Source organism: Zalophus californianus, chromosome 14 (assembly GCF_009762305.2).
Source record: "Zalophus californianus isolate mZalCal1 chromosome 14, mZalCal1.pri.v2, whole genome shotgun sequence".
NCBI classification, from domain to species: Eukaryota; Metazoa; Chordata; class Mammalia; order Carnivora; family Otariidae; genus Zalophus; species Zalophus californianus.
In genome coordinates, this window is record NC_045608.1 from 76,550,719 (window position 1) to 76,575,934 (window position 25,216).

The window sequence follows — 25,216 nt, forward strand, 5'->3', positions numbered from 1 at the left end:
AATCCTGCGGTGCCTAATAAGACGTCTTAAGGGTTTGCATATGCAGAGGATAACCTTAAACTTGAGTTTGATATTTCACCTTGCGGCTCACAAATGAGCTGCCTTTTATTCAAAGAACAAGGCTGTCGGTTTCCGAGTGGGTAGGGTGTGTACCCAGAGCGGGCGCCGTGTTGGTTTTGTGCCCTGTAAGGTTGACACAGGCAGTGGCGACTCGCGGCCACACCGGGGCAGCCTCTCCCCGGCAGGCGGCCGGGCAGGGCGGATCGGCCCCAGGGACCTGACAGCGTAGCCGAGTCCGGCTGGCTGGGGTTGCCAAGAATTTAAAGGGGTCTCGAAACATCCACGTTTCCCCCATTAACAGTTACGACGAGCTTAGGGCTCTGGGTAGAAAGACCATGGAGAAGAGGAATGAACTGAGCGGGTTTTGTGTTTTTTTTCCCCCCTTGGGGAAAATGCCCTCAACAACCCCCCCCAATTGCCCAGGCCGCCCCTTCCCCCAAACAGAGGGAAAGCTAGAAGGGGAGGGTGGGTCAGCTCGGAAGGCCAAGCCCGCACCCGCAACCCTCCTTTCGCTCCCAACCCCGGGCGGAGCAGCCCCGAGGCCGGGTGAGCCCCCGAGCGCGGCTCGGAAGGCCTGGGGGCGGGGTGGGCGTGGGGGCAGAACCCAGCCACCCCTCAGCCCGCCGCCCGCCCCCCCAGGCGGGCCTGTGATTGGCTTGGGGGGCGCGTGTGCCCGCCCCGGCGAGGCGGGGAGGGTCCCCTCTGGGCGCCGGGTGGGAGGAGGCGGAGGACGGGGCGGAGAGAGCGGGGGCCGCAGGGAGCGAGCGAGGGGGCGGGCGAGCCGGGTTCCGGAGATCCGAGAGCAGGCTCCGAGAGGGGCGGAGAGCGGCCGCCGGGCTAGCGGGGAGGGAAAGCCCGGCGGGCTCCGCGCCGCCGCCCGCCGCACGGCACGCTCTCAGCACCGCCAGCCCGCACGGCCCCGCAGCCTTCCGGGAGGAAGCGGCGCAGGGAGCGGCCGGGGCGCGCTCGGGCTTCCCTCACCTGCCGGCGTCCGGCGGCTCTCCGGCGGGACGCGCGCAGGCCGGGCGCGCAGGAGGAGAGAAGACCGGCCGCCCGCGCCGCAGCCCAGCCGCCCGGGAGAGCCTCGGAGCCCGCGCGGGGCGCCGGCTCCATGGCGACCGGGCTCGGGGAGCCGGTCTACGGACTTTCGGAAGACGAGGTGAGCGGCGCCCCTTTCCCGCCTGGGACTCCCCGGGGAGTCCCAGTCCTGCGCCAGCAGGGGGTGGGGACTGGGCCGCCCCCCGGGGTACGCGTTCCCCGCGCCTGCGGCGGAACCGCAAACGCGGGGCGCGGGGCGGCGGGGCCCGGCTGGGGGCGGGGGGGTGTGCTCGGGCCCATCGCCCCGCGCTCGCGTCCCCCCGCTCCCCAGCCCTCCACGGAATGCATTGTTTGTAAATAAAGCGGCGCGACGCTCTTCGAGCCGGGGTTCGCTCGGCCGCTTCTCCGCCTTGGGGGTGGGAGGAGGGCGCGTGCTCCTCTCTGGCCCCCTGTTCCCCCTCCTCTCCCAGCCGCGTCTCCCGGACTGTTGGGCAACTTTCCGCCTCTCGCCCTTGCAGCCTGGGAGTCCATGATGTGTGTCACGTCTGGGTCTCGGCTGGGGGCCCGCGCCGGGCGGGGGGGCCCGGGGCCGCGGAGGAACCTGAATTGTTCTCACCCCCCTCCCCCCGGAACTTTCCGGTGATAGTGTCAGCAAGTGCTCTGATGAGTGTGTGCTTATCCCGGTGGGAGTGGGCAAGACGCTCGAGCTGGGTGTGTCTGTCGCTCTGGCTTGCAGAGCCGAAACCAGGAGTGTGGATCTCGGGGTCTTTTTCGTGAGGGAGGACGTCCAGCTTGGTGGCAGGTGCTACTGGAAACTTGGAGGAAGCTTGCAGCCCTGCCTTTTTTTTTTTTTTTTTTTTTTTTTTATTTCCCCTCCCAAGGATTCCGAGCCCGGCACATCCCGGGTAGGTGAGGTGGAGACAAAAGCTCAATTGATCGTCTTTACTAATAGAGCAAATCAAATAAGCCACGCCCCCAAGGCTGTCGGTTTGAGTGCAAAGAGCTTTGTTTTTACCCTCACTCTCTCCTCGCGGTTTCCCACTCCCCCCTTTGGAAACGGTCCTCAGCTACGCTCGGCTCTTATTGGTGTGTTGCTGTGCCAAAAAGGGGGGTGGGAGGCCTGTCGCTGGCGCGGCGTGACCGGCAGGCTGGATGGAGCAGGTAGGAGGGGTTTGCCATCTGGCGGGGTGAGAGCTCAGGTCTGGCTCCCCTTTCGAGAGGTGAATTTACAACCCATGAAGCATTACTCAGCAGGGAGGTATTTCCTATCCTGGTTGTGCATTTCATGAAAAGTTGATGCCTGGAGATTCGAGGATTTCTGGCTTTCTCTTTCTTCCTTTCCTTTCTTTTCTGAGGTCCCCTCTTTCTCTGGTGTTGGGGGCGGGGTTAGTGGAGAGGCTATTATCTAGACCTGCCCACGTTATGGCTTCTCTCTCACCAGCTTTGCTGCTCTGGTATGGGGTGTGTGTGTGTGCGCGCGCGTGCTTTGTAAGTGTGTAATGGAATAGTTATCTTGGGGTGGGGAGAGTGTTTGGGGGTATGACTTTTTCTTCACAGGGCTAGGTAAGGCTTGCTGTGGTATGTAGTTTATCAAAGAATGATCACAATGCAAATAATGTGTGATTTACGTTTTTGATTACTTTGCCATGCTGTGCTCGTGTAAAATAATTTCCCTTTTTGGTGCAGTTACCTGGGGATGGGTGAAAAGCATCATTTTTCTTTCACCCAGGGGGTTCTCCTCTCCCAGGCTCTTCTACACTTTGAGGAGCTTTCCCTTTCATTCTGTACTTCTCCATTTAATTAGCAGCGGTAGATGGCAGGCAGTGAGCTCTTAGAAAGGTGCTGAGATACAGACATTCCTAAACAAAGGGCTTTTGAGGTATTGTGGGGGGAGACAGCTGCGCTTCATCTCTGGTCTCTCTTGTTCTAAATTGTATGATTGTTAATAGCATGCTGAAGAAAAAGATGTTAACAGTGTTTTGGGAAATTCAACTGGATAAATGAGTCCAATGCATGTCCCTGTTGTTTATTCTTTGTTTACATTTATATCCAGTGTCACCATCTACCTAGCATACATCTTGCCTTTTTAGATGAGTTAACTCAGATCTTCTTAACTGGTGTCCAGTGTGAAAGTGAAGGATGGAATATACACAGAATTGGGGGGTGTGTGTGTGTGAATGGGTTCACTCCTGTATGTTGGTAGAAGGGTGTTGGGGCTGTGTAGGGAACAGCAGGAGGTGATGAAGACATTTTCTTGATGAGTGATGGCAATGTTGCTGGTACTGTTGAGTTCCCCAGCACATTACATTACAAAAGACAAGTCGGCATCTGTTGTCTTTTTTCAGCTTCTCCCAGTGAAAAAAAATAAGGCAGGGCTGTTTTGATGACTTCACATTTCTATGGTATTTGCTTTTTATGGGAGGTTTCATGCCGTCAGGTTAGCCTTTGGAAAATCAGAATGCCTTCGTAGAATATTAACAAATCGTTGAATTTGCACAGCTTGTTTTGTCCCCCTGAATCAGTCAGTGTAAGAAAACAAATGAACCAGGCCTACGGCAGGCAGTCTGATGAAACCAATGGCAGGGTTGATTTTCCAAGGCGTGTTAAATATGAGTGCACTTCAGTTTACACGCTTGGTGTGCTGGGGAACATCACACCTGAAGATAGTTTGATGGCTACATAAGAGTTATCTTACACATCTCTTAGCAAAATAGGTGTCCATACGTAGCACAGTTCTTAAAAGTTAGTTTGTATTTTCTTTGGAAGTTGATGGAAAGCATTGTGTGTTTGGAGTGCACTTAGTGTCCTGTCCCATCTCAGAAGGATTTCTTTCGCTGTAAGTATTGCTGGTGATGAAGCATTGCTGTGGGATGCCAAGACCAGAGGACCTTGCTTCCTCGGGCCCTCTAGCTTATAGAATGAAAGGGGTTAAATACGGACTTTACTTGTGTGAGTGCGTGGACTGTTGATTTTTGTGTCTTTCTGGCTGAGGTTCCTCGAGAGGTAGAGTTCATATTTACTGATTTAAATCAGGTCACCTTAGGGAAACCAAATTTGAAAATTGCCATCAGATGAAGGACTTTGGTGTTGAGAGATTAGCAAATTAGCAAAACTTGTGATGCAGGGCCCAGCGTCAGATTTGGTTTGGAATCAGAACAGTTGGACTCGTTGCTGCATCTGGCTTGGTTCCTTGGCAGTTTTTTGTTTTGCTTTTTGTTTTTATTTATTTTATTTTTTTTGGCAATGTGTAGCACTTTTTGGCAGTTTACTTGTGAATATAAACTGTTAACCTCTCGAAGTCTTTTATTACAACGTCTTAGGAAGGTATATTTCATGGAAAAGATTTCTGGGTGAAACACTAAAGTCTGAACGACAGCTTGCTTATTAGATGTGGCAGGTTTTGGGTGGTTACAGTGAGGCAGATGGCATAGAAATGAAGGCCAGGCTGACGTGGGATAGTACTTTGACACCCTCCCTCTGTGTTTTATACAAACAAGAATAGTTGGCTAATGTTTCATATTGTCTGTGCTGCACCTAGCACCTTTAAGGCTTTATGTACTTTCAGTCTCATTTAATCCTCATGAACCTCCCCCCCCCAAGGGGTGCTAAGATTTACAGATGAGGACTGGAGGCTCAGAGATGTTAAGTGACCTGCATAAAGACACACAGGAAGTTATGGAGTCAGGATTTGAACTTCTTTTGTTGATTGCACAGCCCTAGTTTTTAGCATTCTTCCTCTCTTCCAAGTATCTTGAAAGGTTTTCATAGTTAGGTTGTTGAGGTTGATTTGCAATGGAGATGAACATCAGAAGTTGTAAACCAAAGACTTCTAGTTCTGAACTGACCAGGAAGCTTGCTTATTAGTATGGTCTCCACTGTGTTTTAAAGCTTGGGAATTTTTACAGAAAATGGCAAAGATCTGACCTCATTGGGGCTCCATTCTCACCTGGCACAATTGGTGGGTCCATGTAGGTGGCCCTGGAGATGTGGTAGCAGTGCTGTATTTGCTAGCATCCCCACTACTCCTTATTGTTTTAGGGTTCCTTTTACTCCATAACAAACCTGTAAGGTTTAACTGTTGGCATAGGTATATTTTCTTTAAGATGCTGTCAACTTGAAGATGCACCATTATTTTATGTACTGCTAAGACAAAACAGTTGGTGTCACATTATGATATACCATTAATTTTATGAAGCATCCTTATTTCAGGATGTTTTAGAATTCCTGACTCTCATGAGAAATGTGGGATAACCCTGGGCTATCAGTTTCAGTAGGTTAGTCATTCAACGCTTTCAAGTCAGTTGCTGGTCAGATTTCTGAGAAAAGGGGTCGCATCAGGGAAATGCTCTTAACTGGGCCTTGGCAGAGAAGAAACAGAGAGCCTACGAGCTAGGCCACCTGAATAGCCATCTGTAAGTAACTCAGGGTTAATTTTTTGGAAGTGGTCTGTGTTTTCGAGAGATTACTTGAAACCCTGCATGCCATCTTTGTTGCTGTGCACAAACGATCACAAGATTGCTTTTGGAAATAAGATATTGTCTGGACTAAAGGTGGATGGCTGAACAGCAGTTTTGTAGAGGGAGATAAAGCTTTGCCCGTTTGTTCCAGCTCCAGTTGCTTTAATCAAGCCTAGCTGTGCTGGTTGGTGTGCTTTATGCCTAGGACACGAGCGTGTTTGAGTTAACAGTCTGCATTGTGATGGCTAAGACTGAAGAAAAACCCTAAAAGGGCCTAGGTTTTATTGTGACATTTAAAAGCAATTTTATAAACCGACAAATATAATGTATTGTCTTAAAGTTCTACTCTCATTAGATTTTTATTTTCTTCAAGGGTTCTATGGCAGTTGCAGAAACTGACATTTTAATTTATTTTCAGTTTAAGTCAGAAGGCTTTAAATTACCTCATTCCTGAAAAGCAGTTTCCTTAACTCAGGGAATAAAAATAATTTTGTTCAAAGGAGTGAGGACTGTGGCAAAACGGGAATCCCTAGACCCTCCTGGTTTCTTCACCGTAGCAGAACACAGTTTAAGAAGAGGGTGCATGGTACTTGGCCATCTCCTCAGTGCAGCAAGGACCCACATCTCCAGGAAACTTCCTTGCAAAGTTGTTTTGTGATATCGGGAGCATCAAAATGCTTGCCGTATATTTAGGAGACGTCTCCAGGAAGAAATCCCTGACGTTAGGGAATGGTGTCACACATTGCAGCAGTGCTTTTTGAGTTCCTGTTAAATTGCGTCCGCACTCACTGTGAGGGAAGAAACTTCATGCCCATTGCTAGTTGACTTGCCTTCCTGCATCCAGCAGTTTCTTAAACAACAGAGAAGCGTGGTAGTATGTGACTGGTGAAAGAAAGAAATCAGTTTCTCTTTGACAGATTGAGATCATCTTAACATTTTTATTTTGAGTTAAAAGGTCTATTTGAACAGATTTTATTGGTGCCCTTGAATTTTGGGTTCTAGATGAATAGCAGTAAAATGAGATTTTAACTTAAGAGTTTTCGGGTGTTTTGATGTTGTAGGTCTTTGAAGTGTTTTTGGCTTAGTGATCTATGTAATTGGCAATAAAGCAAACTACTTTTGATCATCAATATTAAAGAGGATCAAAATAATATATGAATAATGATGAAAATAAGTATTAGGATAGTAGGATTGGTGAAGGCTATGAGAAGGGTGGCCAGATGTTACTTTCTGTTCTTGTATTGTTTCTCTTCCAGGTCACCCTATATAAACAAACAGATCTCACTTTCTGACTATAGGTGGCAATGTTTGTACTGTTTCATGATGCTACTCTCCTTTGGGAGTTGCCTGTTGGTGGAATATAGAAGTGAGCCAAATTTAGCGATGAAGATAAAGAAACTAGATTTAGAAACCAATGTTTTCCTACAAACTAAAAAAATTTGTTTAGTAAAAACACCTAAGGTGATTGTCAGTGCGAGCAGTATCAAGAAATACCCTTTTATCCAGGGCATACTAAATTTGGAAGAGGAACAGGCATTTGGATCTGGGGGGAAACCCCCCACAAACACACACACAGAAAAGTTCCTTTGAGAACCACGGTCACGTCCTTTGTTCTTGGGTGCAGAGAGACTTCTTAAAAAAAAAAAAAAAAAAAGAAAATGCTAGTTCTGTATGGACTGTTTGGAATTGTCATTGACTTTGAGGAGGAATAATTATCACCATTCCCAAGTATTTGATTGCTGGAGAACTTCTTGATTCCTGAGGTAAGACTGTGGCTCAGGTTCTGCAGAGAGAAAACCAGCGGTGTAAAGATCTGGGACACATATTTCAAGAACACATAGGACCTTGTTAGAGTTGTAATGATTTGTTCTGAACCCGAGTGGCCTGAAAGCCAGCTATTACTGTAATAATACCTTTAGGTGTGGAAAGCTATATTCCATTAGCGTATCTGGGGTAACTAGCTTAAATCTGACCCTCTAATCGACTTTTTGTCCCAGACTCCAAAGTCCTGTATTGATTCAGAACTTGCCAAGTTTAATGGTTGAGACTATCTAATTCCCTTGCTGTCATCAAATTCAGTGTTGGGTGACTTCTTGGCAGGCAGGCATCCACTGAGAGAGTTCGTATTTTTATACCTCCTATTCACCAAGAAAAAGGGGCCATTGAAAAGTGACTTTGTTTTTTAAGAATTTTTTTTAAAGATTTTATTTATTTATTTGACAGACACAGCGAGAGAGAGAACCCAAGCAGGGCGAGTGGGAGAGGGAGAAGCAGGCTCCCCGCTGAGCAGGGAGCCCCACGCGGGGCTCGATCCCAGGACCCTGGGACCATGACCTGAGCCGAAGGCAGATGCCCAACGACTGAGCCACCCAGGCGCCCCTTTTAAGAATCTTTTTAAGAAAGATCTTATGTATTTGAAAGAGCAAGACACAAGCAGGGGGAGGGGCAGAGGGAGAGGGAGAAGCAGGCTCCCCGCTGAGCAGGGGGCCCAATGCGGGACTCGATCCCAGGACCCTGAGATCATGACCTGAGCTGAAACCGAGAGTCGGATGCTTAACCGACTGAGCCACCCAGGTCCCCGAAAAGTGACTGTTTTAGTGTAAGATGCTGCGATGTGAAATCCAAGATGGAACTTGGAAGGGCTTGTAGGGATCGTGGTCCCACCGAGGGGATGGACTGGCCATGGCTGGTCAGGGTCGTGTCCCATCGCCTGCAGTGTGTCTGCACTCCGGTGCACCGAGGTGTCCCGGGCACACTGGAGTGAAGTTTGGATGGATTGCATGAGTGGCTCAGGCACTGTCCATCTTCTGTCGGCCGGGCGGAGGCCATGTGCTCCTTCTGCCTCTGCGCATGACTGGCCACCTCCAGCGGACCCCAGCGGGGGACCCTGTGGTGCAGCGACAGGGGCTGTGTTGTGCCTGTGAGTCTTGGTCTGGCCTCAGCACAGTTTGCACTTTCCAGCTGCATTGAAGGCCTGGCTCTCCTCGCTCTCCTGGATGCAGCTGTGGATCGTGTTTTGTAGTGTGCCTTTCAGAGCGCGCTGTGAGGCCGGACTTCACAGGGGGAGAGCATCGCCCTTGGGGAAGATCGCCAGCACGTTTATATCTGGCGGGAAGTCCCACCAAACCGCCTCTGTGGCACATCGCCAGCACGTTTATATCTGGCGGGAAGTCCCACCGAGCCGCCTCTGTGGCACATCTGTTACGGATTAATGTCTCGAAATGCAAACTTAGTTTTGTTCAGGGATCTATAGGATTTCGAATGTTCATGGATGTTTTGGCAACTGTGTTAGAAGTCACAGGAATGAGGACTCTAGTGGAGACAGGCTTGGGTCAGAGGTAATGGAGAAGATAAAGATCTTTTGATTTTTCCTTTTTGTTTTTTGATTTTTTTTGATGTTGGATTTTTCCTTTTTAAACGAAGATGTTTGTTGAATGGGTTAGTTTTACTTACACGTGTATGTCTTGTTTTTTTTAAATACTGGAAGTTATTTTGGTCTGGTGTCTCTCCCCCCCCCCACCCCCATCCGCATCCCCACAAAACAAAAGCAAGCCTAAGCTATTTAGAGAATTTGCTTAGTAAGCGCTCAGTGTGTATCTCATGGAATTAAAAGCTCCACATACTTACTCTCAAATCTGCCAACTACCTTTAGAACCAAAGTCTGTTGAAAACCTGTGCTTGCTTGCTTTTTTTCCTCTAAGTCTCCATTTCTCCCCCCTCTCAGTTAATAAGTGATTCATCTTCGAGTGTTAGCCTAGTGCCAACTTCATCTTTGGCAGTTTGGGTTGGAAAGGGGAAGGAGTGTGAGGTTTAAAGAAGAAGCAAAACTGAGAATCCGTTTGCTTCCTTTTACCCTCCTCCAGTCCCTTTGGTGCTCCGTGTCTGGGGTGTGATAATTGGATGTGAGCAGAACGGCAGGCAGGTCGTTTCTCAACTTTGAACCGACTGCACATCTTCCCCATTTGTTAATAACTCCAGAGGATACATGAATGTGGCACTTGACTTAAGCTCTGTCTGGAGGGGCTGAACCCTGTGTTGATATTTGAGTTCTAGAGTATGTTGATGCTGATAATTGAGAAATTGGTATGTGCCATACCACCTGCCTTTGGAGGAGATGTCTTCATTTCCCTGGCTGTTACTAGTGAAAGAGAACACGTTGAGCTTGGGCTAAGAGCTTTTCCTTTGCTTCTTTGAGAAGTGAGGTAGAGAAGAGCATCCTGCAGTAATGGGGGTGGCTGGCAGGGCAGGGGAGGTATTGGGGAGTATTTAATAACGTGGAGAGGCCACTCGTCTAACTGGAAGAAGTCGGTTACAAAATAGTGGGTGCAGTACAATCTCATTGTGCTAAAAGTATTTATGCATAGGGAAAAATGAGTGGAGATGTATCCCAGGATGTCGATGGCGGTTATCTTTGAGCAAAGGGATTTCAGGTGTGATTTTCATTGCCTTTTTATATTTTTCTTACATTTTTCTACAGGGAAGTTTTTCTTAATATAAAAGTAAGTTTCAAAGTAAGATAGAAAGAAACCTCCCAAATGCTTGTAGTACTTCAGGCTTTGGGTAAAAATGAGAGCACTTGCTCAGAATACTGATAGTGTGTGTTCAGTTGAACATATGTTCATCGAGGGCCTGCTGTGTGCTCTGTGTTTAAGGATGTCAAGGTCGTCGCATTGCCACTCGTGCTTTTGAGGAGCTCCCCACCAACGTGGGAAGTGGAGGGATAGGTGAAGGATGGGACACTTTTCAAACAAAGTGACTGGGAAATTAGACTTCTTTTCACTTGGAGCTTGTAGAACAGAGGTTTTGTTTTCTCCACCATGGGCACTTCAAATTTGTATTTTCATCCTTCTGTGTGTTACAGTTGCATAGAAATAATTTAAATCTTTAGTAGCATTTTATGTTCTCTGAAATTTTTTGTGTGCACTATAAAAAACAAAAACTGAAATCTGTTTCTCTTTTTGTGTCCTTGGGTTTTGCCTTCGCACCTTGGTGCAGCCCTGAATCGTTTTAGGTGTCAGAATGGAACTTGTGCACGGCTTTCATCATCTGTGCAAATATCTAAGTATCTGGAAGCTGCTCTTCGTTTGGCCTTGGGGCAGACTTGTAATGTCCATCCAGTATCAGTACGTCCGAGTACGTTTCATGGTGGTCCCTTCCCGAACAAAAGGGTGCAGTTGACAGATGTCACATTATGTGTCATCTGACACTTGACTCTTTGTGTCTCCCCCAACCCCCACTGCTTTTAATATTTCTGACCTAAGGACGCATCTTCCAGTGTGTTTAATGTGGCGCTAGGCTCCTTGCACTCATACCACACTCCCTCCTTCCTGCTTACAGCCTGACAGTAAGTTCCCGTTCACAGAACTGTGGTGCTTGAGTTGGCCAATCTCATTTTGTATATTATGGCAGATTATTGACAGTTGTCATGGAGATGAACATTATCTCTCGCTCAGTTTTGTGTCTGTTAAGCGCCCACCTGGACAGTAAGGACCTGTGCCAGCTCAGTGATGTCATTAAGGAATCAAGTTCCATTCTTTACCCCATTGTTTAAAGTCTAGCCCTTTTCAGAGACCTATGGGTCCTCAGGTGGCTGCCAGTGGTAACCAGAGCCTCGTTCTTTTTTCCTACTTGCAGAGCAAAGGGAATGGCTTCCTGTGTCTTTCTCTTTAAGATTAAAGAAATTTCATTTCCAGAAACACCCAGGCAATCTCTTGTGTCCCATTGACCAAGGAAGTTTCGATCTGCTTATCTCTCAGCCAGCTAATGGCAAGGAGGGGATGGAATTACCTTTAGTGTTCTAAGGGTTTATCCCTTGAGCTGAGGTGAAGTCCATGATGACCCTACATTCCACCTGCTGGATAATTCATCCACTTTCAGTTGTGTACACCTTAGAAATACCCATGGCTCTGTGAGATCACATGCTTCCTTTCTCTAAGGAGGCAACCCAAATAATTCATTTAAGTATTGCAAGGATCTCTGGGCGATACACTGCCCCTTCTCTAACACTTGAAAGGAGTTTTTTTTTTTTTTTTTTTTAATGGTCTAGTGACTTATGGCTGAATAGGTGTGGTCCCCCAAACGTCAACCTACAACTGTGAAGAAAGAGTAGCATGCTACAATAAACCTCCCACTTGGAGAGGGGAAAAATAAGAAAACTCAGTGTGGTAGCTGGCGGATCAGGACTAGCAAGGAGTCCCTGGCTGGTCAGCTAGTCTGGCAGCTTCTGGCTTTGCTGGATTAGGCCCAGTGTGAGACCCTCCTGTAGTCCCTGTCCTCTGCAGCTGCACCTGGCTGGGGCCAGCACTGGCAGACTGCCCCTTCTTGGGTCCTGCTGGGTGTGAGTTTGGGGCTTTAGGGTTGTGTGTCTGGGGTTGAACAGCCACAGGCTAGTGTCCTCTGATCTGAATGTTTGGCAGCAGGATTGCTCCTGTGAAAACTTAGTGTCTGAGTTTGTTTGCTTCTAGTCAATTCCTTGGGCTGGTAAGAACAGCCAGTGACCTTATCTAGATGAGGTCTTTGGTTCTGGGAATTTCTTTGTCTTAGTGACTGGTCTCCATGCCCTGTTCATTCCTAGGGCTTCTACCTCCGGGCAGTTTGAAAGGAGCCTTGAATGATCGGCACACAGTTTGGGTCCAATAGCCATCCAGGCACTTGAATCCACTCTGCCTTTGCTCTGCCCATTCAGAAGGGCCAACTTCCCCAGACTGGGGCTTTGGGACCCACAGGACCCCCTACCTGCCCCCTGACTCAGCCATTCCAATTTTATTTATAGCCCTTATTTTACACAAAATCTGTTGTAGTTAGGGCTCTTGATTGCGAGCAACACTGACCAATTCTGATGAGTTTAAGCAGAAAGGGATTTATTGAAGGCATTTTGGATAGCACAGAAGTACCTGTCAAACTAGAGACCCAGGCCTAGATAGCAGTCAGGGGCCAGGGGAGGCTGGGCACCCCAGATCATGGCCAGAGAACCCTGGCTCCCTGCCACCGAGTGCCGCCCACACCCCCGCTGCACGTCTGGCTCCGGAGGCTGTGTCGCGGGGGCCGCACCACCTGTCTTCTTTCTTACCCGTGTTGGCAGTCCTCACAACCACTCGGGTTCGGTGATTCGAGAGGAGGACTCACCAGACCCAGAAATGGTTGTACTCACAGTTACGGTTTATTACAGTGATAGGATACCGAGCAAAATCTAAAGAAAAGCTGCACGTAGTGAGATCCAGAGGAAGCCAGGTTCTGAGCTTCCGGGAGTCTCTCCGAGGGGCGGCACACGGGATGCGCTTAATTCCTCCAGTGGCGGTTGTGCCCATGTGTGTGCAATGTCGTCCATCGGGGAAGCTCCTAGAGACTCCGTGCCAGGGATTTTATCAGGGCCTGCTCCTGTAAGCACCTTCTGTCCAGCACGTACGACCATTCCAGACTCCGGGAAGGGGAGTCAGTGTTCAGCATGAACCACGTGGTTGGCACAGTCTCTGGGCCCAGTGAGGCACACTTCTCATTTAGGGAACATTTTCTGTCTGTGGAAGGAACCGTTGACCATTCGAGTTCCCAGACACCAGCCAAGGGCCAGTCTTGAAAGCAGGCTTTTGTAAGGAGAGCAGTCTCGGGCCTGCTGCACCACTTCTGTCCTGCATCCTGCCTCTCGGAGGCCTTGGCCAGTCTCGGTCATGTGCCAGCAACCCTTGCTGCCAGGGGAGGGGTAGGAGGGCTTTGTTCCTCCTTTCTGAAATGTTTGGTTTCTGTTGGGGGAGGTAGGCCTGGCCTCCCACCAGAAGTCACACTGTGGGGTATCCCCAGACATAAGAATTGTTTTCAGATGCTGGGCAGCACAGCATCTCCCCCTCACAAAGAAGACTCCGCTAAGCATGAATCGGGCCCATTATAAATGTTAAATGAGTGTTCGCAGTAGTGAGGCGATGCGGTGTGTGTATGTGTTGAGCTGTTGCCATCCCTGCATCAGGGAGGGGCTATGACATGTTTTTGTGTCCTCGATGGGGGCTGAGTGCCCCTCCCCCCCAAGTGCTACAGGTCCAGGGGCCTGCAGTATAATAGGGGATATGATAGGGATTGAGCTGAGCCCGAATGAGGTGTTGCCAGCTACTTGAGGTTTGGAGACAGAATGTTCCAGATGGGGAAAGAGCAAACGTGAAGGCCCCAAGATGAAAATGAGCAGGAGGAACAGAAGGAAAACCAGAGTGGCTGGAGCATGGGGGGCCTCGCAGGCAGTGGGGTCAGAGAGGGGGACAGGGGACAGATCAGGAATGGCCTTGACAGCCAGTGTGGAGGGCTGGGGTTTCCTCAGTGCGGTGGGAAGCCGGGTTGGAGGGTTTCTGGCAGGGGAGTAGTGGGTTCTGACTTGTGACTTGAAGCGACTCTGGAGAAGGGGTTGTTGGGGGTGGGGCAGGAGTGAAAGCAGGGAGGCCAGTCAGGGAACTGTGGTACTGGTCTACGAGGAGGTGTGGCAAGCTGGGATCCAGGCCGGGGCACGGCAGCCGGTGTGTGGGGGGGGGGGGGAAATCGGGAGATCAGCAGGTCTGTGTCGATGAGGCTAAAAGTGATAGAGCTATGAAGTGTCTGGGTGATGCCCACAGGCAGGGGGATATGAGTGTCTAGAAGCCAGTGGAGCCCTCGGGCCGGGGATGGGACGTTGGAGCGCCTGGTGTCTAGTTGACACTTAAGGCTTGGGACTCGGGAAGGTGAGGATGCAGGTGGAGGCCCTGGGCAAGGAGGGTGGCCATTGGGGTGGGACCGGCCAGTGCGCCTGGTGCTGTGGGGGCCAAGTGCTGGGGGGCCTGGGGCGCACACGTTGGTGGCCCGGCTGAAAGCTGTGCTAGGAGGGGTGAGAATGGATGCCCTGGGAGGGGAGCAGACACAGGTGGGGACTGGAGGCGGCTCTGGGGAGGAATTTCGCTATGAACATGAGTGGAGACCTGTGGCGCTGGAGAGCAAGGAATGGGTCCTGGAGGATGTTTTCTGAAGTTGGGAGACCCCAGAGTGTATTTGTGTGCGGAGAGGGAGAAATTGGTGCAGTGAGGGGATCTGCCTACACAGTGAGCTTGGTGTGATCATCGCTGTGGGGTTTCTGGGCCTGCATTCGAAACCATCTCTGGTTCTCTTGGCATAGGTGACCCTTCATCTGCCTCAGGCCAAGGAGGTGAAACGCCAGTACGTCAGTGCTGACCTCCTCCTGCCTAGTGAAGGCCAGATGATGGTGGACGGGGGTCATGGGTGTGAGTTTCCCTACAGCTGGAAGGGCACGGAGCACTGAGTCGGCACCAAACATGCAGAGCTGGCATGGCCTTGCTGGGCTCTGGGAACCAGCCTGGTGGCAGCCAGTGCCACACGATGCACACCTAGTTCATGTCTCCTGAATGGAATCACAACCCAGAATTTTAAGTCTGCACAGAGGAGAATTGAGAGAGATTTTTCACCTTTCAGATGGAATGTCAAGCTTGGGAATTACCCTTCTAATTCGTGGTCGATAGCCACAGTACACTTCCTGGTGTCCTCGACCTTCTCTCTCCCATTGCCCTCTTTGAAATGCTTTTATAGGCTTATATTTTAAAGTAACTTTAGTCTTGTTAGAATGAGGCTGGTCTTAATACACAAAAAGGTTAATAATTGCAGGAAGGGACAGGAATGCCCTTTCATGGACAGGTTGAGGTGGGTTGGCAAGCCCAGATTCCATAATGTCCCTGTTGAAGGAGCAACTGCTTAGTTTTATTATTATTGTGATTTTAACGCTCAGGCAACAAGGACCACGCCTTTCTTTGCCAGGCAGGCTGAATTCTGCCTGGAGTCTGCAAAATGGCATTTCAAGCAGGTGCTCTGGTATGGACAGTGACAGCTTCAACCGTTTCTTTGCCCTTTTAAGAATCTGTGGAAAATAAAACCCAGGGTGTGTCAGAGGATTAAAGGCGAGTCTGTGCCCTTCTGTTGAATGTATTTGCCTCCTTGGGGCTTGGAGAGGCAATAGGTGTGTCTGTCCAGTTCGGATTTTACTCTTACGTCTTCTCCTTCCCCTCCTAAATTCTAGGTCATGGAATAGACGAGAAAAAAGGGATAATCTCTATGGCATGAACAACTTAGGATTCAAAAAGATCTTAAAAAGGACTTTCTCTCTCTCTCTCTCTTTTTTTTTGGGGCGGGGGAAGAGCTGATCTGATGAGATTGTCTGATCTGCAAGGGTCTTGGCTGGAGTGCACACCTCCCGGGCCTGATGTTGTGCTGGGGACGGAGGTAGCCCGGGGGGGGGGGGGGCATGCAGCTCTGGCTTCCGGGAAGTGTTGTGATGTGTTTGAGCTCCGCCCAAGACCGCGATCGCACGTGGTGGCCGTGAAGCAGCAGAAACATCTGGTACAGGACGTTGCTTTGGGGTCTGGGGCATGAAGATAGGTGGAGAAGCCAGCCAGGGTGTCCAGTTTCACAAAGTGAGCTTCTGAGCTGAGTTTTAGATGAAAATAAGTGAACAGCTAAAATTTGAGCACTTCCCACATGCGAGGTGCAGATATTAAGGTCTTATAAAAACGGACTCACCTAATCATTACATCAGCTCTTTGAGGTGGGTCCTCCTGGCTCCGTCATACCGGGTCAGGGTGAGAAACTGAGGCACAGAGATGTTAATTGACTTGCTCAGAGCATCACAGAGCCGGTAGCTGGCAGAGCCAGGACTTGAATCCGGGCAGTCTGGCTCCCAGGACCGTGGGTGGAACCACCACGCCACGGGGTCTCAGGGCAGTTCTTCAGGGATGGGGAGGAGGGCACCGCAGAGGCCCTCGTGGCCAGATGGAAAGGCAGAGAAGAAGTGGCTGTGTGGACCTCGTTGAGGAACTGGGTCCCCATCCTCTGAGGGACTTTGGGAAACCGGTGTTGATGGTGCTTTTTTGGTGCTCACCATGCAGCAAGGGGAGAGTGGATGTGAGGTGAGTAATGGTGGGTGGTCATGCAGCTGGCCAGGTACAGAGGGTGGTGATGACTGTAGGAACCAGCAAGGGGGATAAATGCAGGAGGTATTTAGGATGCAGGTGGCACTGGATTGATGACTGGCTGATGAGATGAGAAAAAAGGACTGTAGAATAATCACCCACCTTTCTTGTTTCTGGGGGCTACATTAATGGGAGGAAGGGAGAAACCTACATCTATTTTTTCTTATTACTATTATTTTTTAAAGATGTATTTATTTTAGAGCCTGTGTGTGAGTGGAGGGAGGAACGGAGGGAGAATCCTTGAGCAGACTTCCCTGAGTCTGAGTGTAGAGCCCAATGTGGGGCTCGATCCCAGGATCCTGAGATCATGACCTGAGCCAAAGGCAGATGCTTAACCAGCTGAGCCACCCAGGTGCCCCGAAACCTGCATTTATTAAATACCTAGTATAAAGGTTCTAAACTGGGGGACATAACCCCCTCCAACATTTGGCTATGCCTGGAGACATTGTTGGTTGTCACAAACTTGGGAGGTGCTACTGGAGTCTAGTGGGTTAGAGGCAGGGGATGCTGTTAAACATCCTGCAAGGCACAGGGCATCCCTGACAACGAAGAAATACCTGGCCCCGAATGCCAGTAGTGCCAAGGTTGAGCAATCCCACTCCAGTATATGTATCAGTTTTACGTAGCTATCTAACTTAACCCGTGAACCAATCATGAGACGTTATAAATTCCATCTTTCACATTTTTCCAGTGAGAAAACCAAGGCTTAGTGGGGAACAGGTTCAAAGCCAGGGAGCTGCTAGTAAGTGCCAGAGTCGGCATTTGAACCCATGTCAGAATCCAGACATGTCTTCTCAGTTCTCCCTGCTGCTCTTCTTCCTCACATTGCTGCAGAGGAAGAGGCTCGTCAGACCGTGAGGTTCTTTTTCTGTAGCCTTGGCTCCAGACTGGAGGAGGCAGGAAGGAAGGTGGTTATTTATACTCAGCTCTGCATAGGATCGAATAGCTCTGCATTTTCCAATCCTGAAGGTCTTACAGTGAGGATTTCACAGAAATATGATCATTTAGACGTTGGCGTCCCCCTGCAGGTCTAAATATGGGAACACATACTATCTTTTCCTTTAAAAATACTACGGTTAATTTATGATAACCAAAAATGCAGAAATTTTCATTCCAAACCCTGTTTATTCCTTGTGCATATGAACTATTGCAGGCCCCTCTTAGTAATTTAATTACTAAGTATCCCTTTAGGAAGAGATGGCATGAAGAGGGGAATTTGGAAGATCCCATAGGACTGCTCTGGATTTAGAGATAAATGTAAAAATACATTGATTTGCCAGAGGTAAGGAGCCCTTTTGAGAATCGGTTTGTTTTAGTGTGGTCTAGAATGACCAGACAGCTTTTGGTAGCTCAGGATACAGTTGCTAATTTTCTAATGGGTTTTCGAATTATTATCCAGCTCCTGGGCAGATTTTGGATGTATTAGCAGCCTTCCTTGATAGCTCGTGAGATTAGAGCTTTGGGACCAAGTTCTCGTAGTTGAACTGTCCATGATATCCTATTACTGATATTTTCAAAGTTACATATTTTAGGATCTAGTCTTGGATGGTGATGTGAAGGAGGCTGCCCCACTGAAATTGGGATAGGAACTTCTATGGGCATGATTTGTCTGTTTAAAACAGTCTTTGTGTTGTGTAGTCTTATTTTTTGCTGGCCACACGGTGTCCTGGTGCTTGGGCTGCTGGGACCATTTGGTGAGCATGCAGTTTCTGTCTTTCACCCATTGGATCTGTTGTCCTGAAACAGATGGGGTTCTTTAGTCCGGCCAGTGCTTTGGGGGAGTCCTGTTTGCTGCACCTGCTAATCTGTTGTCAGTTCTGCTAGAAAGTTGATGCTCAGGGAGTACCGAGGAGTTTGGCAAACCAACAGCAGAGCCACAAAGGTTTCTGTTGGGAGAGTTCATGTTTTCATTATGGCACAGATGGATACAAAATCAGGATGAAAATGAGACAAGGAGGACCTAAAACTTCATTGTTTGCTTCCATCTTGGTGTTAGTGGTCGCTAGCCTGGATTAGACCACATTCAGCATTGAACTTGTGTAGTTTCTGCGTTTCAGATCCCTTGTTTAGGTTCATAAGCATAACTCAAAAGTAGTAGTAGGTAGTTTTGATAAACTGAAGGCATGATCTGTGAAACGAACTCTAGTAAAGTTGTCTCTATATGGGGGCATAACCATCAACATAACAAACGTAACAAACGTTTATTCACTATATTAATGTTAATATTATTCAGTGCTTAACTGATTGGGTTGAGCTTTCTTCTGCCCCAAGATTTCCCAGTGAGGAAGACCTTATTCTATATTGCTTGCCTTGGGAAGAACAAATTAATCTCGTTTCCTTTTTGGGGTGGGAAGACCACAGGCAACTTGATACAGTATTTTTTAAAGCTTTTATAGAGTAGACCTCCTTTAGAGAGAAAACATTAGTGGGGACACCACGTGTGGCCTTAAATTTATTTTTTATTATAATGTCTTAAAATATGTCTAAACATAAAAGGAATTAACATGTTTATAGTGCATGTATCACCATAATGATCACTAAAACCAATGTGCAGATTCATTACAAATCTAATTCCCAACCTAATTCAGTTGAACTATGATTTTATTTTATTGTATTTTTTTAAAGATTTTATTTATTTATTTGACACAGACACAGCGAGAACAGGAACACAAGCAGGGGGAGTGGCAGAGGAGGAAGCAGGCTTCCCGCAGAGCAGGGAGCCCGATGTGCGGCTCGATCCCAGGACCCTGGGACCATGACCTGAGCTGAAGGGAGCCGCTTAATGACTGAGCCACCCAGGTGCCCCTGAACTATGATTTTAATGTGACAGGTGATGCTGTTTTGCTAAAACCACAGCTATCGTATCCATGCTCAGGAAGCACTAGCTGCTAGGACAAGTTTTCCTTTCCTGACCTACCACGTGCGGGGAGTTGTTGGGGGGGGGTGGTCCATCGTTTAATTCTGTTCTCCTTTACTTCTGTTTTCTACTGTACTATGTGCTGGAGCATGAAGGTGTCTTTGACTTGAAGTCTTGTTAGCTGGAGACCCAGGGAAGTACTGCTTCCATCTTGACCATGAATACAAGTGCCAGTGGAATCTCCAGAAATCAGTGGGAGTACCCAGTGACATGAGGTGGCCATGTAGATGACCTAGAATGTGCTTGTATTAATGTATGAAGGTCATTGCCTGAGGCTTCCTGTGCAAGTTGTGGTCCCTGCTCTCTAGTCAATCCAGTAGGGAGGGGATTCCAGAATGATGGTGAGTGGCGGAGCCTCTTTGGGAAGCTGATGTATTCTGTCTCTTGACTCTGCTGTTACACAGCTGTGAGGGGTCAGAATGTGGGGGATTCTCACCCGGCCTCAGCAATATATTGTCAATTAGATCTCACACATCTTAAGCATTGTTGCTGTTTGATCTTGCACAGATCTTGCCTTTACTTTTAAAAGACAGTTTGGTACTGAAAATTCCCCTGGTAAAATAACACAATTCAGGGGTGCCTGGGTGGTTCAGTTGGTTGAACATCTGCCTTTGGTTTGCGTCGTGATCCCGGGGTCCCGGGATCGAGTCCTGAGTCAGACTCCCTGCTCCACGGGGAGTCTGCTTCTCCCTCTGCCTCTCCTTCTCTCTCTCTCTCTCATGAATAAATAATAATTAAAAATAACAATTCATTCAGTCTCCTCTTTCCTTTCCTTAGCAGCCCTTTCCCTTTTTCCCCTGTCACCCGTCAGATGAGCTTGCCGATTTTCCAAATAGTAAATGCTTTTGTTGGATTTTTCTTTTTCAGGGCAACGAAAAATCAGTGATTGGCTCTGAAGTCCCTAGCATGGCAGAGCTTGGGTCTCTGTGCCCTGCACAGCGTGTAGCTGGGGCCTCGGCTACACAGACTTGCACACGGTTCCTGAATAGCTTTGGTATTCTTGCCTTAAAATAATTCCTCCCCCTTTGCTTTTAATCAGGGATGACCATAACATAAGGAACATTTCCTTAACAGATCGACTGGATGCTGCCCATCCGAATGAGCATTGCCATTCAAGGTGGGTTCTTGGGGAGGGTAACTGAAGGTCAGTGAATTTCTCGGTAATCCTTATTCTGTCAAAACTGCTTTTTCAGCCAGGTTACTGTCCCCATTAGCCTCATTGCCTTACAGTAACACCTCATTAAAATGCTCTTAACTGGATTGAACACTTGTCTTAGTCACTATGGCTGGCTTTGAAGCTGTTTCTGGAAATTAAATTTATCCCCTGGGAAAGCATACCTGCCCACCACTCCGGGTGTTGGATGTAACGGAATCTGGGCTCTCTTGGCAACTCTTCCAGTAGAGAAGGTCTGAGAAGGTGTCGAATGAGGACTTTCTGTTGAAATAAGTGTTAAGAGTCCCAGGGTGGCTAGAATGGCATGCCACAGTTACTCATGCTGGATTCAGAGGGAACCGGCCATATTCTTTAAGATGCATATCTTATAGAGTTAGTATCAGGAAAGAAAGTTCGTATAAATCTTTAACAAAAGTAAAAGCAGAAACTACTGAATTTTCATGCAGTAGAAATACAGACCCATCCCCCCCGCTCCCCCCTCATCCCCCCCATTCCCCCCCATTCCCCCCCCCATCACTTCAGTTGTTTCCTGTTATAAGGTATTTTTGGATGCCTTTTGTAAATCCTGTTTTGAAGCCTCTGTTTTCATAGAAGTTAGGTGGTTTCGGGCTTTATTTGGGACATTGATTTCTAGGCACTAGGAAATTCAGTAACTGGCTGAGCGAGCACTTTCTCCTCGAATGCTGCACGCTCGTTTGGGGATTGGGTTGATTTTTGTGAGGTTTCTAAACTTAGATCCCTCCTATACACCCACAGTGGATTCAGAATTTGTCATCTTTCAGTGATCCTTGATAGGCTCACCAATGTAAGCTTTTTAAAGGCCCTTTCTTTTACAGTGAAGTTAAATGCGTTTTCAGTTTCTGCCAAGAAAGAACAGCAGCGGAATGAGGGAGGATTTGGCACCACCAAGCCAAGCTCCGTGGAAGCAAATTGGTGTGGAGACTCACGGTGCTGGCTTATGGTTTGGATCAAGCAGTGTTTAGTCCTAGCTTAAAACAGGTCTGGATGAAAGTCCGAATTCACCTATCACGCATGCATGTGTTCAAACTCGATTTTGAGGGTGTATGAGTGCATCTGATATCACGGTGACCGCGGGCCGTGAAGAGCGACCATAAAGGGAAAATGAGAGAAAATCCCGGTATCACTGCACAGCTCTGTGCAGGCCTTTTAGCTAAGAAATTGAGCCTGAGCTAGGAAGTAAGAAGAGTGGCTCTCTGAGGACTTTGCAATACTTGCAGTGCTTTTGTGACTGGCCACGTATATTGTCCTTTCTAATACCTAATTTGCATCCCAGTGGAGCCGTTGAGTGTGATGCAGATCGGAGGTGAAGTGAGGTGACCTAGGAGTGGGAGGATTCTAGGAGACAGCTGGTGGCGGCAGCAGGGGAAGTGCAGGTGGTCTGCGTCAAGGTGGGGGATTGGACCCACGGGGTGGAACTTCCTGAAGGGCAAAGTGGGATTGCACTGTTTGGCAACAGGGCTGCACAATTCTTAAACACAAAGAACAGAAGCATCCCTGTTGCTGTCCTTAATGCTGATTTGTTTGTAGGCTCTGCAGAGAGAGAAAGGATTGTTAACTTGCAAAGTGGAGGAGCTAGGTGAGGAACCAAGTAAATACGATTCTGATGAGCGATAAAGGAGATAAAGGTCAACACATCCCCTTACTGTCTTGGGGTTAGGTGTTAGGTGTTACGCATTCCCTTAGCATTGCTGTACTGGAGACTGAAAGGAAACCTACAAGGGAAAATGTCCACTCCCCACTTTTTCTCTTTTTTCCCATTACTCATCCAAGAAAGGTAGACACTTAAGAGAGGTCAGTGAGGTGAATGGCTTTGGACCAGGTTTGGCCCTGAAGTGATGGGAATGCCCTGTTGGTAGGAGACAGAGTGGGGCCTCTGAGGGCACTGGATTTTTAATTCTCCTTTTGAAAAGGTTGTGTTCCTCTCTAGCTCCTTGTTACATACTCTTCTCTTGAATGGTTTATCAGGAATTATGATGATCTCCTTATGCCCTTCCTCAGCAAGTGTTAACAGCATGAGGAGCACAATTGTTAAGGCTCAGCAGTGTTAGACTTGCACTGGGGGACATCTTGCCTGGAACTGACTCTCAGAAGTTGAAGTTGATATAAATTTAACAGTGTGGCAAAATATTATTAAAAGTACTCTAGATTCTAATCATTTTTCTCTTTCCTCCTAAGCTGAGTGTTAGGAAGTGGTTGATGCTAGGGATTCCCCAGGAAGAAAGTTTGGCTGGATAGAAGGCAGTGATTACAAATTTTCCACATCTTTCTTGCGCATACTTTTAAAGTAGCAGTATCTCAGAACACAAATAGGAAGTGTTAATGTTGTAATGCTGGGTGACACAGTAATACCGAGTTTTAAATGATGGTAAATACCCCACTAAGATTTCATGCAAAAATAAGAGAAGGGCTCTAGAATTCTACCGAGTTTTAAATGATGGTAAATACCCCACTAAGATTTCATGCAAAAATAAGAGAAGGGCTCTAGAATTCCAGAATGGGAAGAGTAAGGGCCTCTAAACATGTATGTCATAAATGCATTGAGAACAATGGCAAAAGCTAACAATACCAACTTTTTCAGAACTTCACTAAAGACGTGCAACTGTTTGGGGACTACTTGTTCAAGAAAAACAATGAGGTCTCTCTGTAGGAATAGTGAACCTCAGTGGGAACAGTGGTGTTTTAACTTGTGTTAATTCCATCCCCCCCCCCCCCCCATTGCCCCAGCTGCTTTGTGGCCTTGAAAGGTGACAGCCTTGCAAGTATGGTAATTGTGAAAACCAGCAGTCTAGGAGCCACTGGATGGGGCAGAACAGAATTTTGGAGCTCCCTAAAAGGCCTGCTCCTGCAGGAAATGTCAGTATCTGACTTGCCTGGCAGCTTGCTTAAAAGCTCCATTCTTCTGGCTTCTCTTTATTTGACCTGACTCCATTTGCTTTGTTTAAGGGGCTCTACTCACTGAGCATTTGTTGGAAACAATCCGATGCAATTGTTTAATCACAGCTCCCGAAGATGGTCTTGCTAGTTAGGGCCAACCGGTAACTGATATCCTAAAAGAAAAAGCTGAGCATGAAATGTCCGTTAAGGGCTTTGAAAAACACCAACTCATTTCTGGGAATTTACAAGGCTTTGCACACGCACAGGAAAGACCTGAGAAGGTCTAAGTTCTCACCTCGGGCTGACCTTAATGGTGCTCTGTGCAAGCAAAAGTGAAGACAAAGCAGAGTTATACACTGACAGAGCCCTGAAGGCACACCCCAGCATATACACAGAAGCCCTTGGTAAAGGCTGGAAGGTTTTTGGTTCAGAGTCATCGTGCGGTCATTGGCAAACCACTAAGTGAACTAAGCAGAGACTTCAAGGGCTGCATATGACAAAAATAGAGACTTTAGTGATTTTCCTGGACTGATTCTGTAAACAAGAACAACAACAAACCCAGGGATCCATAATAATTCTGGAAGCTGATTTCCAGATTTGAAACATTACATTCTTTAAAGTGTTTAGTTTTCAACAGAAAATTATGAGATACCCAGAAAGGAGAGGAAAATATGGCCAGCCCCATTCAAAGGGAAAACCGTTAATAGAAACAGTCCTGGAGGAAAGCCTGGGTGGTGGATGGTCTACACAAAACTTAAATCAGCCCTGATGGATATGTTTAAAGGACTACAGGAAACCATGTCTAAAGAATTAAAGGAAAAAATGGAGTGATTTGTCACCAAGTAGTGAATGTAAGGAAAGATACGGATTATTTAAAAAAAGAAATTCTGGAATTGGAAAGTACAGTAACTGAAAAGAAAAATTCACTAGAGGGACTCAGTCGCAGATTTGAGCTGGCCCAGGAATGAATCTGTGAATTTGAAAGCAGGTTAATTGAGATTTTCCAGTATGAGGAACAAGAAGAAAGGAATAAAAACATGGACAGAACCATAGAGACCTGTGGGACATTGTCAAGTATACCCATGTTTGTGGACTGGAAGACTTACATTGTTAACATGGCAGTACTCCCCAAATTGATCTACAGATTCAGTGAAATCCCTATAAAACCCCATCTGGCTTTTTTGTAGAAACTGAATTGATCCTAAGATTCACATGGAAATGCAAGGGTCTCAGAATAGCCAAAGCAATCTTGAAAAAGAACATAGTTGGAATCACAATTCTCAGTTTAAAGAGCTTACTACAAAAGCTACCGTATAGTAAGCCATATTGATCAGTGGAATAATTGAAAGTCTAGAAATAAATCCTTGGGTTTATGGTCTATTGTTTTTCAACAAAGAGTGCTAGGACATGCATGAATAAACAAAATGTGTTCTATCTATGCAACAGAATATTCTATTAAAGAAGTAAAGTTCAGATAAATGGTACAACATGGGTGAACACTAAAAATACTACAGGAGATGGAAGAAGCCAGGCACAAAAGGCCACATATTTATTTGAGTTTGTTTGTTTTTGGCTTTTTTTTTTGAGAGGGGGAGAGAGAATCCTAAGCAGGCTCCATGCTCAGTGCAGAGCCTGATGCAGGGCTCGATCTCAGGACCCTGAGATCATGACCTGAGCTGCAGTCGAGTCAGAT

The 25,216-nt window shown here is 47.5% G+C and overlaps 1 protein-coding gene across 6 annotated transcripts in view; it reads left to right on the forward strand.

Annotated features, from left to right (window-relative positions):
• Window positions 1–850: 850 nt before the first annotated feature.
• The window catches only part of NEDD4L (NEDD4 like E3 ubiquitin protein ligase), a 327,989-nt gene continuing 303,623 nt past the window's right edge, over window positions 851–25,216 (forward strand). For 5 of the 6 annotated variants that reach the window (XM_027575481.1, XM_027575483.1, XM_027575482.1 and 2 more), the window contains exon 1: window positions 852–1,219. In XM_027575481.1, coding sequence (XP_027431282.1) covers window positions 1,172–1,219 — 48 coding nt within the window. In that variant the 5' untranslated portion in view covers window positions 852–1,171. Of the gene's footprint in view, window positions 1,220–25,216 lie in introns of all 6 variants that reach the window. The other variant, XM_027575487.1, reaches the window with a different exon arrangement.